The sequence below is a fragment of the Panthera leo genome, chromosome A2, assembly GCF_018350215.1.
Source record: "Panthera leo isolate Ple1 chromosome A2, P.leo_Ple1_pat1.1, whole genome shotgun sequence".
Lineage (NCBI taxonomy): Eukaryota > Metazoa > Chordata > Mammalia > Carnivora > Felidae > Panthera > Panthera leo.
The window spans coordinates 161696465-161716630 of record NC_056680.1 but is presented as its reverse complement, the minus strand read 5'-3'; the positions used below and the strand labels follow the sequence as shown (position 1 = coordinate 161716630).

General features: G+C 59.6%; 1 protein-coding gene and 1 long non-coding RNA gene across 4 annotated transcripts; one reads left to right on the top strand and one right to left on the bottom strand.

Annotated features, from left to right (window-relative positions):
- Positions 1-98: 98 nt before the first annotated feature.
- Positions 99-18243, bottom strand: NOS3 (nitric oxide synthase 3). 3 transcript variants are annotated; one of them, XM_042927090.1, is made up of 26 exons: positions 18001-18243; positions 16597-16702; positions 16103-16251; positions 15731-15893; positions 14371-14462; positions 14137-14278; positions 13799-13938; positions 13516-13690; positions 12899-13000; positions 12099-12293; positions 11914-11987; positions 11588-11732; positions 11225-11329; positions 7800-7867; positions 7285-7401; positions 7001-7175; positions 5508-5640; positions 5316-5394; positions 4827-5014; positions 4050-4222; positions 3568-3778; positions 3390-3477; positions 2045-2166; positions 1136-1284; positions 574-768; positions 99-469 (listed from the first exon to the last, which is right to left on the bottom strand). In XM_042927090.1, exons 1-26 carry the CDS (start codon positions 18156-18158, stop codon positions 308-310), a joined length of 3606 nt encoding a protein of 1201 aa, XP_042783024.1. In that variant the 5' UTR covers positions 18159-18243; the 3' UTR covers positions 99-307. The 3 variants fall into 3 exon arrangements, with proteins under 3 accessions (XP_042783024.1, XP_042783026.1, XP_042783025.1); XM_042927092.1 differs by having other exon boundaries at positions 13799-13872; XM_042927091.1 differs by having other exon boundaries at positions 16597-16699.
- On the top strand, positions 10536-15767 carry LOC122213007. Its single transcript, XR_006199384.1, has 3 exons — positions 10536-10989; positions 11932-12024; positions 15698-15767. It is a non-coding gene; the product is annotated as an uncharacterized LOC122213007 (long non-coding RNA).
- Positions 18244-20166: the final 1923 nt, after the last annotated feature.

The window sequence follows — 20166 nt, the reverse complement described above, 5'->3', positions numbered from 1 at the left end:
ATAAGATACTCCCGAGGGAGGTAAGGGGAACCTAAAACTCACCTAATGAACACAAAAAGGGGGTGACAGTAGGCCCGGGAATATCTGCTGGGAGGGACCCTCCGGACCTGGGGCAGGTAAACAGACCTAGAGAGAGACACTTCCCTCATCCCCTGGAATACGTGGGCAGTCTCTGGATAGAGGTGGGACGGCACCTCGGGAGGGGAGGGAGAGGTGGCTGGTCTGGTAACACCGACAGGAGAGCGGCAGAACCAGAGTAGACCGACGGCCCCTCTCCTGGAACTGGGATGGAAAGCAAGAGGGGCTCTCAGGGACTGGGGGTGTCTGGGCCGGGCGGGTCGAACGCCCAGGGCACTGCGCCGCGCAGATGCCGCTCCTGCAGGGAAAAACTCTGGGTGCGTATGCGGCTAGTCACCTCCTGGGTGCGCAGTGTGAGCCCGAAAATGTCCTCGTGATAGCGTTGCTGATCCTGCCGGGAAAGAGGGCAGCGGATCAGAACACGAGTGGGATCTAAGCGGGAGTGGGCCCCGCCCCCGGGATGGCCCCGCCCCGCCCCGGTCCCGCCCCCCGCACCCGCAGCACGCCGATGACGTCGCCGGCCTCGTCCAGCTCCATGTCGCCCTCCGTCGCTAGGATTCGCTGCACCGTCTGCAGGACGCTGGTTGCCATGGTGACGTCGCCGCACACAAACATGTGGCCCCGCTCGAGGCACAGCACGCGGTGCACCTCAGCCGCCAGCTCCGTCCGCAGGATGTCCTGCACGTAGGTCTGAGGGAGGCGGAGGTTAAGCGGCGCGCCCTAAGGAGCGCGTGGGTCCCGGGGGCGGGGGAGGGGCGGGCCAGGCGGGGCTTAAGTGCGCGGCTCTGCGGCCTAGAGAGGTGGAGCCAAACAAGGGGCGGGGCTTGGTGAAGGTGGGTGAGACCAAAAGGCACGCGGGAGGGGCCGAGTGGGGGCGGGGGCCTGCGTGCCGCGGGGTGCCCGCTGAGGGGCGGGGCGCCAGCTGAGGGGCGGGGCGGGGCGGAGGGCGCGCACCGGAGGGGCGTGGTCGGGCCTGGGCCTGGGCGCCCTGCTGGAGCGCAAGAGGGCGCTTCCCCGGCCCCTAGCTTCAGGTTACCACGGCCTCAGGGGGTCGCACCTTAGGGCAGTCGGGCTCCCGGGAGAAGGCGGTGAGGACGCGTCCAAAAACCCCGCGCTGCTGGGCATCCTGCACCTCGTCGCGGTAGAGGTGGTCGAGCTGGGAGCATCGGCAGCCGAACACCAAGGTCATGGGGGCCGGCTGCAGCCCTGCAAGTAGCACTGCGGCTTGGGAGAGCCCCCTCCCAGGGGCGCAGCCCTAGCGACTTCGCCCACTGGCTACTGACAGCCCAAGCCTCTGGTGTCTGGCCTCCAGAAGAGTGCGGAATGCTTTCACAGAGACCTTGCCCGACCCTGGTTTGCGGAGACGACGCTCACGGGGAGGCAGCTTACGAGAGGTGGTGGCTCCTCGGGTGGAACGACCAGCGGTGGCATTGCGCTAGAACGTGGGGCTTCTGACTCAGACGCCCTTGGCACCATCTGACACGGAAGTTCTAAGAGCCCCCATCTAGCACGGTCCCTGCTCCAACCCCATATTCTTCCACACCCTCAGTTTCCGCACTCTCTGCCTTCCTCTCCGTCACAGCCCCCTCCTTTTGTTTTACCGGGTGCCCTGCACACCCCGTGTCCAACCTGAACATCCTGTAGCTTCCTTGGGTCTTGGACACAGCTGGGTGAGCTCTGGGGCAGTCCCAAGTACACTTTGGCCATTTGAGTCCTAGCCCCATTCTCTCCAGACTTCCAGTTCCCCCTGTACCCTTGTCTGTAATCCGGTTCGACTGCCTACTTTGTGTCTGGCACCAGGGAGCCAAGTGAACAGGGCACCGCCCTCTGGTTGATCTACTAAGTTTCTGTTCACTTCTGTGGCCTGTTCCTTGCCTTCCGTCCTGTCTTCCAGGTTTCTGTCTCCCAGTCTCTGTCCCTTTCCCCCCTCCTGCCTTCCAGTCATTCCCTTGGCCCCCAGTCTCACCTTTGCTGTCAATGTCGTGCAGCCGCTCCTGCCAAAATCCCCGGAAGGGGGCAATACCTGTGCCAGGGCCCACTAGGATGCAGGGCAAGCTGGGATCAGGCGGCAGCCGGAAGGAGGGAGCCCTAGTGGAGAAACACTGTCGGCCCCTGTGCTTTCCCAGCTCCCCCGATTCTTACCATCTTCCATTGAGGGGAGAGAAGAGAACTCAGGTTCCACTGATAAGTGGGATAATACTTGCCACATGTGTTCGACACAGTCTCGCTCACAGTGAGCACGATGTATTTATGGAAAGAACTCTACCTGCAGGCAGAAACTCCCTGGACCTGTGCTTCTGGAGGTTGGGTCACAGGAAATACAATGTAATTTGAAGTGAAGAATGTTCTGATATCTCAGTTTAAGAGATTTACAAAACATGGGAAGGGAAGGACAGCTTTTGGCTCATAACGAGTTCACTCATTTTCAGTCATAGCCTTAATACGGGTATTTGGATCGTATTCAGTAGATTGGTACAGTGTGTGATTCCTCCTGATGGGTTTGGGTGACGGGACCTAGTTGGTGCCCATCCTGGAAACTCTTTTAAGTCCCCCCTGAGACTTTGGGTCCTGGCTGCTGGGTGGGGTGAGACTTCTGAACGCGGCACGCAGGAAGGGCATCCTGAAGACTTTAACTTTCTTCCAGTCCTTACTGATACTTTGGTAACTTAACTAGTTCTCCCTGGACTGAGGACTAATCCTGGAACAGGACACAGTTCCCAAGTGCCTGACTGCCTCCCCAGTCAGACTGACCTCGAGGATGTAGCAAGGGATGGGGCGCCTGGGTGACTCAGTCGGTTAAGCATCCGACTCTTGATTTCGGCTCAGGTCATGATCTCCCGGTTCGTGAGTTTGAGCCCCATGTTGGGCTTTGCGCTGACATTGCGGATTTGGGATTCTCCCCCCCCCCCACCCCCACTTCAAAAACAAACAAATAAATACAACTTTCAAAAAAGTCAACTAAGCAGGGGACATAGTGTACCTAAGTGCAGCAGGAGCTGCCGGGCGAATCCCAGCCCTGTCTCTGGGAGGGGAAGCTTTGGGGCAGGATGCTAAGTCCAAATGAGTAAAACGCCCAAAACTTCGTCGAAGTTCTGAAGTCGCTTAAGCGGACACCCCATCCTTGGTACGTGTTGAGTCGGTCCTCCCTGCTCCCAGTCACCAAAGCTTCCACCCTCACCCTGTGCGACCACCTGCTGATTCCTCTGTCTGTCCCCGGCCATCTGTCTGTCCCCGGCCGTCCCCGGGGCACTTTGTCCACCCCTGCTTGGATGGACACTCTCTCCTTTGATGTCCCTGAACTACTCACTCACCCCCTGATGAAGCAAGGTACGGGATCTCCGGCCTTCAGCTGGCTCAGCCATGTGGAGCAGACTCCATAGTGCAGGGGGCCCAGTCCATCTGGGGGTCGGGGAGGAGAGAGAGGGTGCCGATGAGGGGCCCGTCCCCGGGTCCCCGTGTGGCCCTGACCCTGGCCCTTCGCAACCTCACCCTGGGTCCTGTACGCCAGCACGGCCACCGTGAGGTGAATCTCTCCCGGGTGGGCGCTGGGCGCCGAGCTGACGGAGTAGTACCGGGGCTGGAGCAGGGGCAGCTGGGTGAGGAGCAGGGGGGCAGGCAGCGCCACGGACGGGAACTGTTCCAGCGCCTCCAGCAGCGTGGGGCACCGGAACCACTTCCACTCCTCGTAGCGCCGGGGGTCCTGGTGGGGGCGGGGCGTCACGGCTCTGGAACCTCCCAACCCTGCCTGCTGACCTCCCTTCTTCGCTCCTCCTGAACTGAGCCCCCTGGGGTCTCTGCCTCCTTAGTTCGGGCCAACAAACGTTTCTGGAGCGCCGAGAACTCAGCGATGAGTTAGTGACTCAGGGGCTGGGTCTTAAGCCCCAGGACACGTGAGCCAGGTGCCTGCCCCTTCCCCACCCGGCTCGTCCTGCCTCACCAGCCCCTGCTGCCCGCCCGGGGTGGCCCTGCACCTGGCTGAGGCTCTCCAGCTCCTGCTGTTCACCGGACTCTTCCGCCAGGGTGCTGAGCAGTCGAAGGAGTTGAGGGCTGGGCGGGGAGGTGATGTCCAGGAAGAAGGTGAGAGCCTGGCGCAGCGTGCAGGGGGGCAGCCGGGGGTCCCGAACCCAGCTGGGGGGTGGGCCACCTGGGGGGTGGTGTACAGGGGAGGTCTGAGGAAGAGGCCAGCTGGAACTGCATGGTCTGAGGCGATGGTTGCTTGGGGGTAACACCAGCCCTGACCATCCACGTCTTGTGCTTTATCGGAGACGTTACCTTTGAATAGCGGTGGTGAACCTGTGTGGGCAGCCCCCGTGTACGTGTGTGTGTGTGTGTGTGTGTGTGTGTGTGTGTGTGTGTGTGTGTGTTTGAGGCCCCTGGCTGGTTTGGGTTGGTCTGGGCTCTGCTTCTCCCCCACCAACTTTAACCCTAGGCACTGGTGTGGCAGAGGGTGGACCCGACGGCAGCTATGGAGCAGGCTGGGCTGTCGGGAGGAGACTTTGGGAGGAGCTCAGAGGGAGAGGGCAGCCTTCTGGGGGGCATGGGGGGCAGGTACTGGGAAAGCCACCCTCTGTGGACCATCCCGCAGCAAGGTCACCCTGACAGGAGGAGGCACAGGCGGCTCTGAGCACAGGCATTACGGCCGTGAGTGGAGGTGGAAGCTGCCTACCAGGTCCTCAGCTCAAGGGGACCCTGAAGTCAGGGGGACAGGGTGGGCTGTCACTGTCATGTCCCAGACCACGCCTTCTCACCAGGGCTGCCCTTCTCCAGCTGCTCCACGGCCACGGGCTCTCCTGGCGGAGGCGGGTCCTCCACACGGCTCAGCAGCGCCTCCACGAGGCCCGGTCGGTTGGGCGGGCAGATGCCTATGTGGTCCCCCGGCTGGTACTGCAGCCCCTCCTGGCCTCCAGTGTCCAGGCGCACCAAGATCGTGGCCCGGCTGGGGGGTGAGGAGATAGGGCAGTTAGGGGGAGCGAGGAGGACCTGGGAGGAGGGTGTTGGGATGGGGTGGCGGGGGGGGGGGGGGAGGAGAGGCCAGGACAGGTGTGTGTGAGGGGGGGAGGAGAGGTCAGGACAGGTGTGTGGGGGGAGGAGAAGCCAGGACAGGTTTGGAGGGGGGGGAGGAGAGGCTAGGACAGATGTGGGAGGGGAGAAGAGTCCAGGACAGGTATGTGTGTGTGTGGGGGGGGGGGGGAGAGGCCAGGACAGGTGTGGGTGGGGGCGGGGGTGGTTGTCCTCACGTGGACTTGCTGCTTTGCAGGTTTTCGACTGAGAGGATGGCAGCCTGGAACATCTTCCTCCTGTGCACATGGATCAGGCCTGGGGGGAGAGAGAGACTCAGCCAGAAGCCCGGCCCGGCCCCTGAGAGTTAGTCCTGGGGCCCCGGGAGCCCAGGGGCGGCCGGCAGGGTCAGGGGGAGGCCAGAGCCTCACCTGGCAGCAGCTGGAGGCCCTCCGCCTGGGTGCTGAGCCGGTACCTTTGGCGCTTCCAGCTCCGTTTGGCGCTGAATATGTCCCGGGCGGCAGCCTTGGCGTCCTCTCCCACGCAGAAAGTCTCACAGGAGGCCTGAGGGGCCAGGTGGGGGCTGAGGGCCTCTGGCCACCGGGGAGGGCCGGGGCAGAGAGGAGCTCAGGGGGGCTGAGGTGGGAGGCCGAGCTGGCCTGTTGGGTGTCCGGTTGTCGCCTTCCATTCCGGGGACCGTGGGAGTGGAGGGGCCCTGCCGCGGCTCACGCCTGTGGCGGGGGGGCGGCCCCGGTGGCGGGATGGAGAATGGGATCGAAATGGAGGCTGAGGCTGACCGTGCCTCGTTCTTCGGCCCGTTTCGTGGCCGGGCCACTGCACTAGCTCTGCCCTGACACCCACTCATTCGGGTCACACCGGCTGGTTACTTAATCTGGTGGGCGTTCATCTCTTAGGGAGCGCGGTGCTCGGCGCACGGTACGTCTGTGCGTTCAGACCTGCGTTCAAACCCTGACTCCTGTGCTTAAACTCCACGTGCCTCAGTGACTCCATCTTTACACCCCGTTAGGTTCTGGCGAAGATTATGTAAAACCCTAGAGCGCTCCTGGCGCAGGACCCTGCATTTGGGGGGGTTGTGGAAAGGGTTTCTGGCTGGTCTGTGCCTCCTGAGTGGCTCACAAAGGCTGGAGGGGGCCCCTGGGGCAAGACCCCTGGGAGGGTGCATATTCTGTTTGTTTCTGTTCAGGTACAAGTCCTGCAAACTGCTTGGCCAGCTCCCGCCTTGAAATCCAGGGTCCCTCTGTGATTGGCTGCTCCCTCTCCTCCGACCTGTGTCACCAGTCTTGTTAATCTTTCTTTTGTGTGTGTAAAGTCTTATATCTCTTCCTTCCTTCCGTGGCCCCCTCCCTTCCTTCCTACCCCCACCGCTGCTGCCGGAGTTAGTGAGTTAGTTCAGCACCTTCCTGCTTCTAGTTGGATGTTCCTCTCATTGACCTCACGTCTTTAAAGTGGTGTCCCTAAAATCTCACGGTGCGCCCTGCTTTTCCTGTCCCACTCCTAGCTTCCAGGCACTCCCTTTCATGTGGTTTCTTTAGTCTTGTTTTCCATTCTCCTCCTCCTCCTCCAACTTGAGCCTGTCTCTTTCTCCAGCTGGACTTTCTCTACCCCAGCAGGCCCTCTGCCTGCGCCAGGTGCCCCCACAGCCCCCCTCCAAGGATGTCCTCCTCCTCTCCGTCGGCCCAGACCTGCTAAGCTGTAGCCTGGGAACCTTGGTTGGGCCAGCGCTGCCCTGCAAGAGCGTCAGGAGTGGGAGAAGGAGCCTGGCCAGCTTCAGGCATGACCCCCAGACCAGGCAGAGGTGCCCCTGGAGGAAGCCCAGGCTGAGAAAGTCACAGCTCTGTTAGTCTGGGTGTTCAGGTGGGAGTGGAAGCCTGGGTCAGATGCGGGGACAGGTCCAGGGCCTCACCTGGAAGGCGGCCTGGGCCCAGCCACGGAAGGCCTCCTCCTGGCCACACAGCTCGTCTCCCTGGCCCAGCTGCAGCAGCCGCTCGCCACCCAGCTCCTCCAGCCGTGTGTCCACCGCACGGGCGAAGGCACAGAAGTGGGGGTACGCCCGGGAGCCCAGCCCGAACACACAGAACCTGGGGTGCAGGGAGCCGTCACTGGAACCCACACCCGTTCCAGCCCCACGCGTGCCCAGGCAGCGTGCCCGCCCTCCCCCGCCTCCCCTCACTGCAGCCCCCCCCAGACCTGAGGGTACCCAGTGCCCCTGCACTGTCTGTGTTACTGGACTCCTTTCTCTTCCGCCTCCAGGAGGACACCAGCGGGTCTGAGCAGGAGACACTGTTGAAGCGCATTTTGTAACTCCTGGCAAAAGAAGACCAAGACAGGGCCGTCACAGGGAGCTGGAGGCTCGGTGCGGGCCCAGACACAGCCAGGGGACAGCTTCAGGGTGTCTGCATCTGGGGTAAGAAGGGCCCTGTCCTCGGGCTTGGCTCTGTCTCCCAGGGATCTCTGCGCCTTCAGGCCCTGCCGTGCCCGCCTTGTTCTCTCTGAAGGACACCTCAGGACTGACCAGACTGTGAGTGGGCAGGTCACAAGGGAGGAGGGCATCCTGAGCTGTGATGGGGTCCAGGCCCCCTCACGTCTGCCCTCCAGCTTGTGGAGGTGCAGAGGGGGAACATTTCAGCCCCCCTTTCCTCGTTGTCTCCAAATGCCTCACTGCCCTCCCTCCACCTCCCCCCCAAAGTCCCACCCCCACTCACCTGTGTTGTTCTGGCCGAGGGGAGCTGTTGTAGGGACCAGACATTTCCATCAGGGCTGCCGCAAAACTCTGGCGAGGGGAAGCGTGGTTATCGTGGTTAGTTTTGCTTTACTTCAAACCACACAGAAGTTGAAAACTGTACTGGGCTGATCCTTAGAATTCTTATCTGTAAATTGTGATTTTGTTTGGAAAATTTCTTTTTTAAATTTTTTTTTTTTTTCAACGTTTTTTATTTATTTTTGGGACAGAGAGAGACAGAGCATGAACGGGGGAGGGGCAGAGAGAGAGGGAGACACAGAATCGGAAACAGGCTCCAGGCTCCGAGCCATCAGCCCAGAGCCCGACGCGGGGCTCGAACTCACGGACCGCGAGATCGTGACCTGGCTGAAGTCGGACGCTTAACCGACTGCGCCACCCAGGCGCCCCTTGTTTGGAAAATTTCAAACCAGGTAGTGGCTTTCTGGAAACATGGCAGAACCATAAAATGATAAAAGGGAAAATCTACCCTTACCTTCCCTCTAGTCCGGGCCCCCAAGGCAGGGGCCCTGTTGACAGGTGCTTAACCTCCGAGCTCTGTTTCGTTGTACTCAGAAATGTATCTGTATTTATAGTTTGTTAAAAAAGTAAAAATGGGGCCACACCATATTTATCTGCTTTTTCTTAACAACCTGTCATGGATATATCATGGATGTCCTTCCTTCCAGGTCATCACATGAAGAATGACCTCCTTTCGAAAAACAAAATTTTTTAAAATTCTTATTTATTTGGGAGAGAGAGGGAGGGAGACAGAGAGAGGGAAGGAGGGAGGGAGGGGGAAAGAGAGAGAGAGAGGGAAGGAGGGAGGGAGGGAGGGGGAGAGAGAGAGAGAGAGAGAGAGAGAGAGAGAGAGAGAGAGAGAGAACCCAAGCAGGGAAGGAACAGAGAGAGGGAGACACAGAATCCGAAGCAGGCTCCGGGCTCCGAGCTGTCAGCACAGAGCTTGACCCAGGGCTCAAACTCACGAACCCCGAGATCATGACCTGAACGGAAGTCAGATGCTTAACCGACTGAGCCAGCCAGGCGCCCCGACCTCTCCTTCTTTGGAATGGCTACATAGTGCCCCCTCATTGGCAGGTACTACATGTACGAGACTTTCCTCTGACTCAGGACCTCTGGGTGGTCTATGACTGATGCCCAAGCACTTGCATATATACACTCCTGCTGCCTCTTTTGCGTGTTTCGGTAGGGCCACCCTTAAAAGTGGAGTTACCAAGTCAGAGGATTTAAAGACCTGGTGAGGAAGGTGAGTCAGACCGTCCTCCAGCAACCAGGTAGAGCAGTGCTCTTTGCTCACTCCTGCCAGCACTGGATGTGGCCAGTCCTTGATGTTTCAGCCAACTCGATAGGGGGAGAACAGCCCTCAGTCTCCCTGCCATGCCTCCATCTCGTCTTCTGGAAGGCTGAGCCGCGTCATGTTCTGCCGGAACATCTTGGCGCAGCAAAAGCCAGAAATGCGGCAAGGCTGGGACGTCTCAGCATTAACTGTAGATGCATTTGGGTGGTGGGGGTCTCTAGGTTCAAATACTGCCTAAATTTTGTTTTCTGAACCTTTTGTTGAAGGGTCACACATGCAGAAAAGCACACAGGTCTTTAATGTCCAGCTTTCTAGATTTTCACAAACTGAACCTACCTACGTAGTCCGCATCCTCTCCAGAAACATCGCTAGAATCCTAGGATTCACCTCCTTACCCCTCCGAGTCACCAGCCCCCCCCACCCCGCGGGGGCAACCACTCTCCTGATTAAGTCACCACGAATTCGTTTTGTCTTCTCTGCACTGAATACAGAGTGAACCCTATGGTCTGATTCTTTTGTGTCTGGCTTCTTTCCCTCTACGTTACATTGTCAGGTTCATCTATATCGTGTGGTTGTGAGCCGTTCGCCCTCATTGCTGTATGGACTTTGAATAAAACCACAATGTGTTTCTCCATTCTTACTGTTGATTGTCACTGGAATTGTCCCCAGTCTGGGACTATTATGAACAATGTTGCTGTACACATTCTTGTTAGTGTCTTTAGTGAATACACCCCATTTTCTATGGGGCGTATTCCTAGGTTTGCTCCATTTTTTAAAAAATCAGATAAAATTTACATACATTGAAATGCACAGACTGTAGTGTGCGGTTCAATCCATTTGGCTGTTCGGCAGGGTTTTTCTTTTGTTTGTTTGTTTGTCTTAAAGTTAAACACACATTTACCCGATGACCCAGCAATTTTCTCGGAGGTATTCATCCAAGAGAAATGAAAACATAGGCCCACAAAAGCCTTGCACAAGAATGTTCACGACAGCTTGATTCATAATAGCCAAACACTGGAAATGGCCCAAGTGTCCGTCAGCAGGAGAGCAGAGAAACACGCATTGTAGTCACATAGTGAGCACTGCTCAGCCGTCGAAAGGAATGAGGTGCTGAATCACTCACGGTGAGATGAGCCTCAAAAGCAGGCCGAACACTTACCGTGTGCTCCCCTTTCTATGACATCCTAGAGTGGGCGAAACTAAGGTGACAGAAGTCAGAAGGTTGCTGGCCTTCGGTAGGGATGGCCTGGGAAGGGGCTGGCCGGAGGCATTGACGAAGGGGACTGCCCAGGTGATGGAAATGTGCTGGGTCTTCGTTGGCTCGTGGGTCACATGAGTCAAAACACTATTCTTATACTAAAAGAGTAAGTGATTCTATCTTCCTTTGCAAGGCAGATGAGAATGGGGGCCGGCATGGGCCGCACGGCAGGGGGAAGGCTTGCATCGGAATTCTGCTTTAGGGTACTTGAGGAGGTACTTTGTGCTAAGAAGGCATTTATCGCCTAGACGCTGAAACATGAGAGCCCCAGAAATGAGTGCAGCTGGGGCCGCCAGGGACGGAGAAGCTGGAAAGATAATGGTTAATAATAAAGTGTTCTGTGGCGGTGCTCTAGTTTGCTTCTTTAAGGATTTGTTCAGAAAGCGAAGTTGCCTGATCTCTGCTGACATCTCTTTTTCTTTCGTCAAGGAAAGAAGAAAAGGAAAAGCCGACATTGCGTAGCGGGCGGAGTATCGCTGTTTTTCTAATTTGTCCATATGCTTGAGAGCAGTCTAACCTCGTCGGTCAGCCCAGAAGTGCCTTCCATGTGTTAAATGCTTGTACTGATCATGGAAATGACTTGGGGACGCACTGAAGCAGGTGTGTGTGTGTGTGTGTGTGTGTGTGTGTGTGTGTGTGTGTGTCAGGGGCAGCCCCCGTGTGACGTGGAGAATGGCTTGTGCAGGCTCTGGGGTCCCAGTGGAATGTCCACACTCGCACTCTGGGGGACTCTCAGGGCATCACCACTCTCCCTCGTGGGGATGGGGTTCCTGCCCAGCCACTCCGTGTTGAGTCTTCCCTCATTCCCAGTGGCCCCTTTACTGCTGGGTCTCACCTCTCCATTCTCTGGGGGATCACCATTCCCGAATGTGCTGGTCACGACCAGCACTAGCGTCTCATGCTCGAGGGACACGACATCATACTCATCCATGCACAGGACCTGTGGACAAGGAGAAGACAGATGTCCCAGGGACTTGGTCTCTGCTGCCCTTGTACCTCTACTCTGGGCTCTCGAGGCAGGGCACGATTCCGACCCTGACTCAGGCCCCTACTCAATCCCTGAATCCATTCGGATCCCGGGGTTCCTCCTGGGCTCTGACTTGTGACCCTCTCCTGTCCTCCAGAGCACATCTGAAGATATAGATCAACCCCCCCCCCCGCCCCTTCTAGGTCCCCACCCCTCTGGGCTTAGCCCTACCCGGGGATCGAAAGCCTTCCGGAAGAGTCTCCCCAGCTGCTGTGCATAGCTCTGGGCCCGGCCGGTCTCGGAGCCATACAGGATTGTTGCCTTTACTCGCTTTGCCATCACGGTGCCCATGAGTGAGGCAGAGATCTTCACCGCACTGCAGGCGAGGGTGGGGTGAGGGGGGGGTCCCAGGCACACAGAGCCAGGGCCTCCCCCGGTGCACGGTCCAAGCAAGGTCTTGGGGCGCTGAGTGGTGGGTGTGGGAGTTGGTGGGCCTTCCCACTGCTAAAGCTGGTGCCCTGGGTGTGGGGGAACAGCAGCATTCCTAGGGCACCTACTTGGCCACTTCCTTAAAGGTCTTCTTCCTGGTGATGCCGGCACCCTTGGACCCACTTCCCTTCCACGGGTCTGGCTGCAGGGGAGTGATGGGGGGAGTGGAGGAGGAGGAGGTAAGTAAAGAAAGCAAAAATTTGGAGGCCCCTGGGGGCTGCTGACAGCGGGCAAGAGCTAGTGGGGTGGGCACCTGATAGTGGAAGGCAGGGGACAGGACATAGTTGACCATCTCCTGATGGAACACAGGGGTGAGGCTGCCGGAGATGGGGGGCACGATCCAGGCCCAGTCGGCAGGGCAGCCCCCCCTAGCCTTCTGCTCATTCTCCAGGTGCTTCATGAAGGAGGCCGTGGCAGCATGGTGGTCCACAATGGTCACTTTGGCCAGCTGGGGTTGGGGAGGCAGGGGCTTAGACTCAGCCTACAGACCCACACTTGTCACCCCGACCACCGCTGTGTCCTGGGTCACCCCACACCTAACACAGGCCGTGTCCCCCTACCATGCTGTCACCCCTGCACCCGTGCAGCGTGCACAGCCACCCCTGAGGTTCAGTAGCAGCAGCTCTGGTCTCCCACATCTGGATGTCCTGCCCCCACAACCAAAACATCCTAAACTCTGGCCAAGTCCTCAGCAGGCAGTTTCCTCAAACAACAATGCTCAGCAGGCCTTCAATCCTGGAGTTAGCATTCCCAGAAGCCGGCGGGTCCCACAAACCACCATACCCACTGTGCCCTGGGGGCTTGCATTACTGAGCATGTGCTGGTCAGCAGGGCTCCCGGCGTCCCAGACCATCCTACCGCGGCACCCGGAATCGCATGTGCTGTGTCCCCGGACCGGAGTTGCATTGCTGTGTCCCCAGACCTGCAGGCCCAGTGTGCCTCACGGACTATGGCACTTCTTCCTGTTGTCTCCAACTCCTGCCCCGTCTCTAAGTGCCTCCCTCTCTTCCAGCCCCAGCCCCTTGCCCTCCTGGCCAGTCTGGGCCTGTGTACCTGGTAACTGTGCAGCACGGCCAAGTTGATTTCCACGGCTGCCTTGTCTTTCCACAGGGATGAGGTGGTCCGGGTATCCAAGTCCATGCAGACGGCCACATCCTGGGAGCAGGGGTGCATAGCGTTGGTAGGGACAAGGTGTAGGGGAGAGGACGGAGTAGGAGGCGCGAGGGTGGCCAGAGGCCTGACTGCTTAGTTTGGGGCTGGTTCAGGTCCTTGCCTGCAAAGGCACCCCAAAACATAGAGGGACCCTGGGTCAGTTACTTCTCTGCCCCGGGTCTTAATTTCTCGTCTCTAAAATGGGTCTTAACATTGTTTTGCAAGATCTGCTTTGAGAATCTGATGAAAGCTATAGAGCCATAGGTCCTATTCCCAGAAAAACAATTCCATATTTGTACCAATACACATGCATTCCTTTGCCCCAAACTTGTGGTCCCAGAGCCTCCAAAGTTCTAATTTGAGAGGCAGCTGGGACCTTAGTCAGACTCTCCCAGCTGCTGACAGTCTGTGGATCTGTTTGCACGTCAAAGGCTCCAGCCCGGAGGGGATGGGGCGGGCAGCTCCCCCCCCCCCCCCCCGCCCCCTCCCGCACCCTCTCCCTACCCTCTGGTCCTCACCTCCAGGATGTTGTATCGGTGCGGGTCACACAGGTTCCGCGTGCCGATCTCAGTGCTCATGTACCAGCCGCTGAAAGGGGCCGCGGGGAACTCCAGCCCCCCAATTTCCAGCAGCATGTTGCTCACCGCCGGGAGGGCGTACCAGCGCAGGCCCAGGGCCGCAAACCACTCCAGCCTGGGGGTGTCGGGGTGTGGGATCAAGCTGCCCGTGGAGCCTCGGTGCCTGGCCACCCCACCCCCAGGCAGTCCCTCCACCACCTGACCCAGGCCCTGCCATGCTCACGTGGGGTGCTCCAGGGGCACCTCGAGGACCAGCTCGGGGGGCAGGGCAAAGAGTTCCGGGGGCTCATCTGGGGCCTGGAGCAGTAGGGGCAGTACGTCAAAGCGGCCGTTTCCCGGGGTCCAGCCGTGCTGGATGCAGAGCTGCGGGGAGCAGGGCCAGAGGGGCGTCTGAGGGGCCCAAGCCCCCACTCTCCTCAGGGACCCCCTTCATCGGCATCTCCCTCCGTCATCTCAGTGAGGGTCCCCCCTCCCTGCTTCATCGCCCACCCTTTGGACCCCCGTGCCCCATCGCAGAGCCCTCACTGGCCGGCCTCCACTTCTCCGCCTCTCTGTGCCCACCTCAGTGATCTCCACATTGGCTGGGTCCCCCCGCACGGAGCCATCCTGCTGCCTGTACCCCGCGTAGCGCACCAGTTGGCTGTTCCAGATTCGGAAGTCTCCGCGGCCTGGGGCGCGCTGGGGGAACACTGTGATGGCCGAGCTGACATGGGGACGACAGCTGTCAGAGCCCCACCTCTGCTGGCACCTAGGGGAGGGATGCCATCTGGCACAGTGTTGGGGGGGCCCACTCACCGGAGGTTGCCCCGGTTGGTGGCATACTTGATGTGGTTGCAGATGTAGGTGAACATCTCCTGGGCAGAGTTGCAATCCCGGGCATCAAACACCTGAGCCAGCCAAGGCAGGGAGACAGGGGGACACAGGGGTCTTGACTATCAGCTCTAGGAGAAGGTAACGAGGCAGGGGAGGGTGTTGCCACCTCCTGAGAAGCCTCCAAAGGCTGGAGGTGTTACTCGTCACGGTTCTTTCTCCTCCAAGGAGCCTCCCTGACTGCGTGCACACACACTGAGTCCTTCCTGCCCTGTGGCCCACACACCCAACGCAGCCTTGTCTGCCTTTATCTCCTTGCTGGGACATCCCCCCCCCCCCGCAGAAGCTGACTCAGTACCTGCCACAGAGGAGGGACCCAGTCACTACCAACCCGACGGCCAGGGATGCCAACTGACGGGGAGGCCACCTAAGGGTGTGGGTGGTGAGTTCCCCATTACCTCATGGTGCTCAAGCAAAGGCGGGTGACCCCCAGCCAGTCATCAGACTGTCCCTGAGCACACTGCTGATGGGAAGGGGGTTGGCTGCACGAGGTGGCCGTCCGGGAGTCTGCCTGTCCTGATACTCCTATGCTAGTAGAAGCCATCTTGACTGGCTGAGGGGGTGGGGGGGGGCCGCAGGGGGCCGGGAGATCCCTTTCCTGCTTGTGTTAGTGACCGAAGCAGGGGGTGGCATTGGCTGGCCTGGGGCCACGGGAGGGATGTAGCAGTGAGTGTGATCACATTTGGAAGGTCTGATGGGTTCAAAGCTGAGCTTTGAACAACTTCAAGGGTATGCAAGGTTCAGACAGGATGCTTCTTTTATTCAAGACTTCTTTGGGATTTGCTGAGCATGTGGCTTTATTCCAAATTCTTTGGTGGCCAGTTACAGCTAAGGAGGCCAAGGTCATGGGTTAAGTTCCCCTGCAGGTCAGCTCGTTTCTCTTAGGCTGTTCCAGTGGTGGGAGCGTGAAGGAGTCTGTGGGGCCCAGGCAGGCACTAGAGGGCTGGGCTGGGCAGGTGAGGCCGGCACGGAAGAAACAGCCAGGGGCCTCTTCCAGAAGATTGCTTCTGTTGAACTGATGATACCTACCGCCCAGGGACCACGGCTCAGCTGTCCTCACTGACCCAGTGTATCTGGGTGTTTCTCCTCGCAGCCAGTCAAGACACTGCCTCTGGACGTAACAACCAGGTGGTAGCTACTGGACTGGGGGCTCCCCAGGGGTACCGATCTCTAAGTCCCCACTGCTTGGGACCCCCCCAGGGAAGCCTCAGGGGCTGCCCTCACTGATCCTTTCCTTTTTCGTGTCCCCCAGTCCCCATTCTGGGTGCTTGCTAGCCAGCCACACCTGCAGCTTCCCCCACTGGATCCGGCCCACGCAGCGGGGTGCATTTCTCCAAGCCTGCTTAGCCCCGAACACCAGCTCGCTCTCCCGAAGCTGGTATGTGCCTGCGGCTGCTATCTCAGCTTCCACCTCCTGAAGCCTCTGCTCATGGGCCTGGGAGCCACTCCTGTGGTGGAGCAGAAGGAAGTCGAGTCAGCGAGGGGTGGGGGGAGAGGTTCCCCAGGCTTTGTGTGGGTGTTGGGGGGAGGCTGGTGTCAGGGTGTGGGATGGGGAGCAGCTCCTGGGGAAGGTGGTCATCATTTCGAGGCCTCGGCAGGACCAGGGCCCCAGGTCAGAGGACAAGGGTGGGCCGTGGGTCTCAAGGCACGGTGTCACCTCTTGATGGAGCTGTAGTACTGGTTGATGAAGTCCCTGGCCTGGCTCAGCAGCTGCTCAGTGGGTGGTGGGTCCTGGGAGGGCCGGCTCTGCAGTTTCCGTGGAAAAACCAGGGAGCCCAGGCAGCGTCTAGGGGTGCAGGGCCCCTCCTGGGTTGGGGTGGAGGGCAGAGGCAGAGAGAGCAGGGAGCACAAAGGTGAGGACCTGGTCAGGGTGCAGAGGCAGGGGAGGGGGCAGAGGGAGGGTGGGTCTGGGCAGGTGTGGGTTCAGGGCTGGGACCGAGACTGGAAGTAGGGGTGAGGTTGTGCCAGGTTATGGTAGGACTTGGGGCAAGGGCGGGAGGCCGGGAGTCACCAAAGTCCCCTGGGCGTCCCTTATCTCCTCTGGCTCTTCCCAGTCTCTCTTGTCTTTGGAGACCAAAGGGCGAGTTCTAGAGGGGACTGGCCTTTGCCCCCCTGACCCTGACAGGGGACGGGGAGGGCTCCCAGCCTTACCTGCTGAGCCTGGGCACTCAGGGTGTCGTAAGTGATGCTCCCCACCTCCCAGTTCTTCACACGAGGGAACTTGGGCCCCTCCGGGGGCTTGGTGAGGGGGGGACTGCTGGGACCCAGGGGAGAGGTCATGGGGGAGGAACTTTTTTCCCCCGGAGACCCCTCCGACAACATTCAGAACCGCAGTGATTGATTGCTTGCCTGCCATGGGCTTTCCTACACTTTCTCTGTCAGCCCCCTCGAAAACCTTAGGAGGTAGATAATATATTTGTGTCCTCATTTACAGACGAGGAGGGACCTGAGGCTCAGAAAAGTTAGGAATCTTGCCAGGGGCCACATGGGAAGAACTGGTCCTTTTAAAACCCAGGCCCACCTGTCTCCCAAGTCGCCAGACCCTGGGCTGCCCAGGGCTGCAAGCACTGAGCTCCTGAGCCCCTGGCCCAAGGGTGGGTCTCATCCCTGTTCAGGGCCCACCTCACCCCTTCTGGACAGGGGGGTCCAATCCCCCCCCGGAGCTGTGATGAACCCTACCTGGAGGGGGATGGAACCCACCCTTGAGCTGAGGGAAACCCTGGGATTCCTCAGCCCAGATTTTCCTCCCCAGTCACCCCCTGCTGATAGTAACTGTTGTGTGAAGGGAGGCCTCAGAGGCCTTATCACTTCCTCCCAGAGGCTGAAGCCAGCAGCGGGGAGGAAGGGAGGGCCTCGGACCTTGGGTGCGCCAGTGTGGAGCCTTCCCCGTGGAGCTGCCTCCGGCCCTGCCACCCTGCCTGGCCTGGCACCCCACCTGGCCTCCAGCCGCCCTCTCTCTCTTCTTGGGGCTGAAGGTACCACGTTAGTTTGGGGTTGACAGCCGCTAGGAGGTGGGGCCTGGAGGAGAGGAATGCGGCCTGTTTGCTCTCTTCTCAGCCTCCCATGCCAAGGTCCTGAATCTCCTGGGCCAACTCTCTCCCCTTCTAGATCGCCTTCTCATTCCCCTGTAACTACCCTCCCTGGCCCCTTTCTTCTCTTAAATAATCCTCACCGTTTGTTGGAGGCTTGTCGTGAGCCAGAAACCCGCAACAATCCCATGGAGTAATTATTGCTATATCCCTGTTATGTATAAACGCTCAGAGAGGTGAAGTAACTTGCTCAAAGTCAAACAGCTCTTGGCGGCAGAGTAGCAATTCAAACCCGGTAAACCGGCACCTTTACCTCCCGCTTTCACCTGTTGCCTGCTGGTCCTGACCCTGGTCTCTTCTCCGAACCTCCCTGATTGTCCTGTTCTATCCACGCCGGTAGCCCTTTTGTGTGGGCGACTTGGTCCTCCTGGCCGGGCTACAGGCTCTAGCCCTTCCCAGCCTGGGGCTCTAGGGCTTGACACCCTCCCGCCTGCCCCCTGCTTCTCGCAGCTTCCGGGGTCCTTACCTGCGGTCTGGCGCGGGTGGGGGTGCGGGTGCCGGTGCCCTGCCGGGCTCTGCTGTCGGGGAGGCTGGGCCCTGCTTGCCGCACAGGCCCAGGCCCAGCCCCAGCCCCAGGCCGCAGGGAGGCCCCGGCTCCTGGCCCACACTCTTCAAATTGCCCATGTCAGCCTCGCCTCCGCTCTGGCACTCTGAGCAGAGCCCAGGCCTTTTCCTTAGGAAGGGGAGGGGGCAGTGGGAGGGGGCTCTCCGGTGCTGGCCCTTGCCCCGCCCCTGCCCCACACACAATGGGACAGGAACAAGGCAGGCTGGGAGGCTCTAAAGCCTTGGGCTCCAAGCCCGCCCAGAGGGTGGGGGGCCGGACGCCTGGGTTCCGCTCAAAGGACTAGGACTGATAAGTGGGAAGCCAGGTGTTCTTGGAGCCCTGGGGCAGGGTGGGAGTGAGGGAGGGGGTAGGGGTTAGGGGAGGAGTCGGCAGGGTGGACAACCAGAGGGTCAGAGAGGCCTGTCAGTGTTGTCTGGCCAGAGTGGAGGACTTGGCCCTTGCCCTTGCTGGCTTTGCCCCGAGGACTTGGGTGGGAGGCGAATGCTGTGTCAGTAGCAGGGGACGATTCCCGGACTCCTAGTGACCACGGGCACCCCTAGGGTCCCTCCGGGTGCTCTCCTTCCCCACTCTGTCTACAGCTAAGCCCTTCTGGACCCCCACCTTTGAGTGCCTTTGGCTTCTTGGGGATACAGGCTCAACAAGGATTCAGCGACCCTTTGTCCTTGAGTCTGGCATTAGGGTATCCCTTCCCCTCCCAGCCCCAATTTCCTGGAACCCCCGCCCCCCATGACTCAAATGGGGGACACAAAAGAGCAGGAAGCTGCCATCCAGGGCCTCCACCCCCACCCTGTCATCCAGTGACGCACGCTTCCCCGGGGGTGGTAGGTCAGCGGATAGGCCCAGCGGTCAGTGCTGAGGCAGGGCCTGCCCACCGGGAAGATCTCGCAAGAGTGCAGGGACGGGGAAACTACAATACCCAGGGTGCAGGAGGTGCACAGCAGCCCTCTTCAGGCACCTCGGGCCGTCGTGCAAACTGGGGTTTGTAGTTCTAAGCCACGGGGTTGGCGGGGGGCTAGAGAGAGGGTTTGAGCTGGGGTACTCTGGTCTAGGGGTCAGAGCCTCGTGGATTTGAGACCACAGAGACTCACAGAAGCTGTGAGAAAGAAACGGAAGGTGAGAGACTGGGAGAGGCAGAGACTGGGAGAGGCAGACAGGCAGACAAACAAACACGGAGATTTGTGTTGGCTGGGCTCCTCTGAAAAGCAGTGGAGGGTAAGGTTGGGGTGGGCCTGGGTGGGGGCCGGGCAGGCGGATCAGCCGGAAGGAACAGGCTGTACCGTGAGCTCTGGGGTCACACCAGGAAGGTAGGGTCTGCCAGCCTGGGGGGAGGTGGGTGAGGGGACCTTGTAAACACAAAGTGGCCTCAGCTCCTGAACACCTGGAGGGTTTGCTCCCGCTCTCTTGCAAAGGGGCAAGTGGGAGGCAGACGCACAAGGTCCAAGCCCAATCCAGACCCGCCCCCGAGGGCCCCGGAGCCCGAGCCGCCACCCCACTCGCCCCCTTCTCCCAGCAAGGCAGGAGGTGGATTCAGGCCCCTTTCCACTTCTGCTTCCCATTCTGCGGGGTCTTCACTATGCAGAGCCCCTGCTGGCCTGGCAGAGAGCCTCCCAGAGCTCACTGTGGTCTGAGCCTCTTCCTGGCTAATCCTTGTTCCTTCTCTCCATTCACAGATATCAGACCTGCATCTTGTTCTGGAAGCTTCCATTGCCTTCCCTTTATCTTTCACAGACATGACTCCCAATGGATGTCTTTGGCTTCTAGCTCCTTCTTGGCGTACTTCCTGAAGGACCTGACCACCACACAGCCCCAGTGTGTTTCCTCTGTGAGGCCTCCCTCAGCACCCCCTCTGTCTATGCTGCCCCACCCCCCAGGCCACTGTTTGTCTCCCCTGCCTCCAGGCCCTGGGAATATCTCTTGCTCTGGTTCCTCCCAGGGGTGGCTCTTGGGCAGCTTTGCTGTCTGTCTTTGACTTCTCTCCCCCATGAACGTGCGTGCTCCGGAAGACCCAGGTCAAGTTCTTCTCATCAGGGATCCTGTTGGGCCTGAGTGCACTGTACCAGGTATATG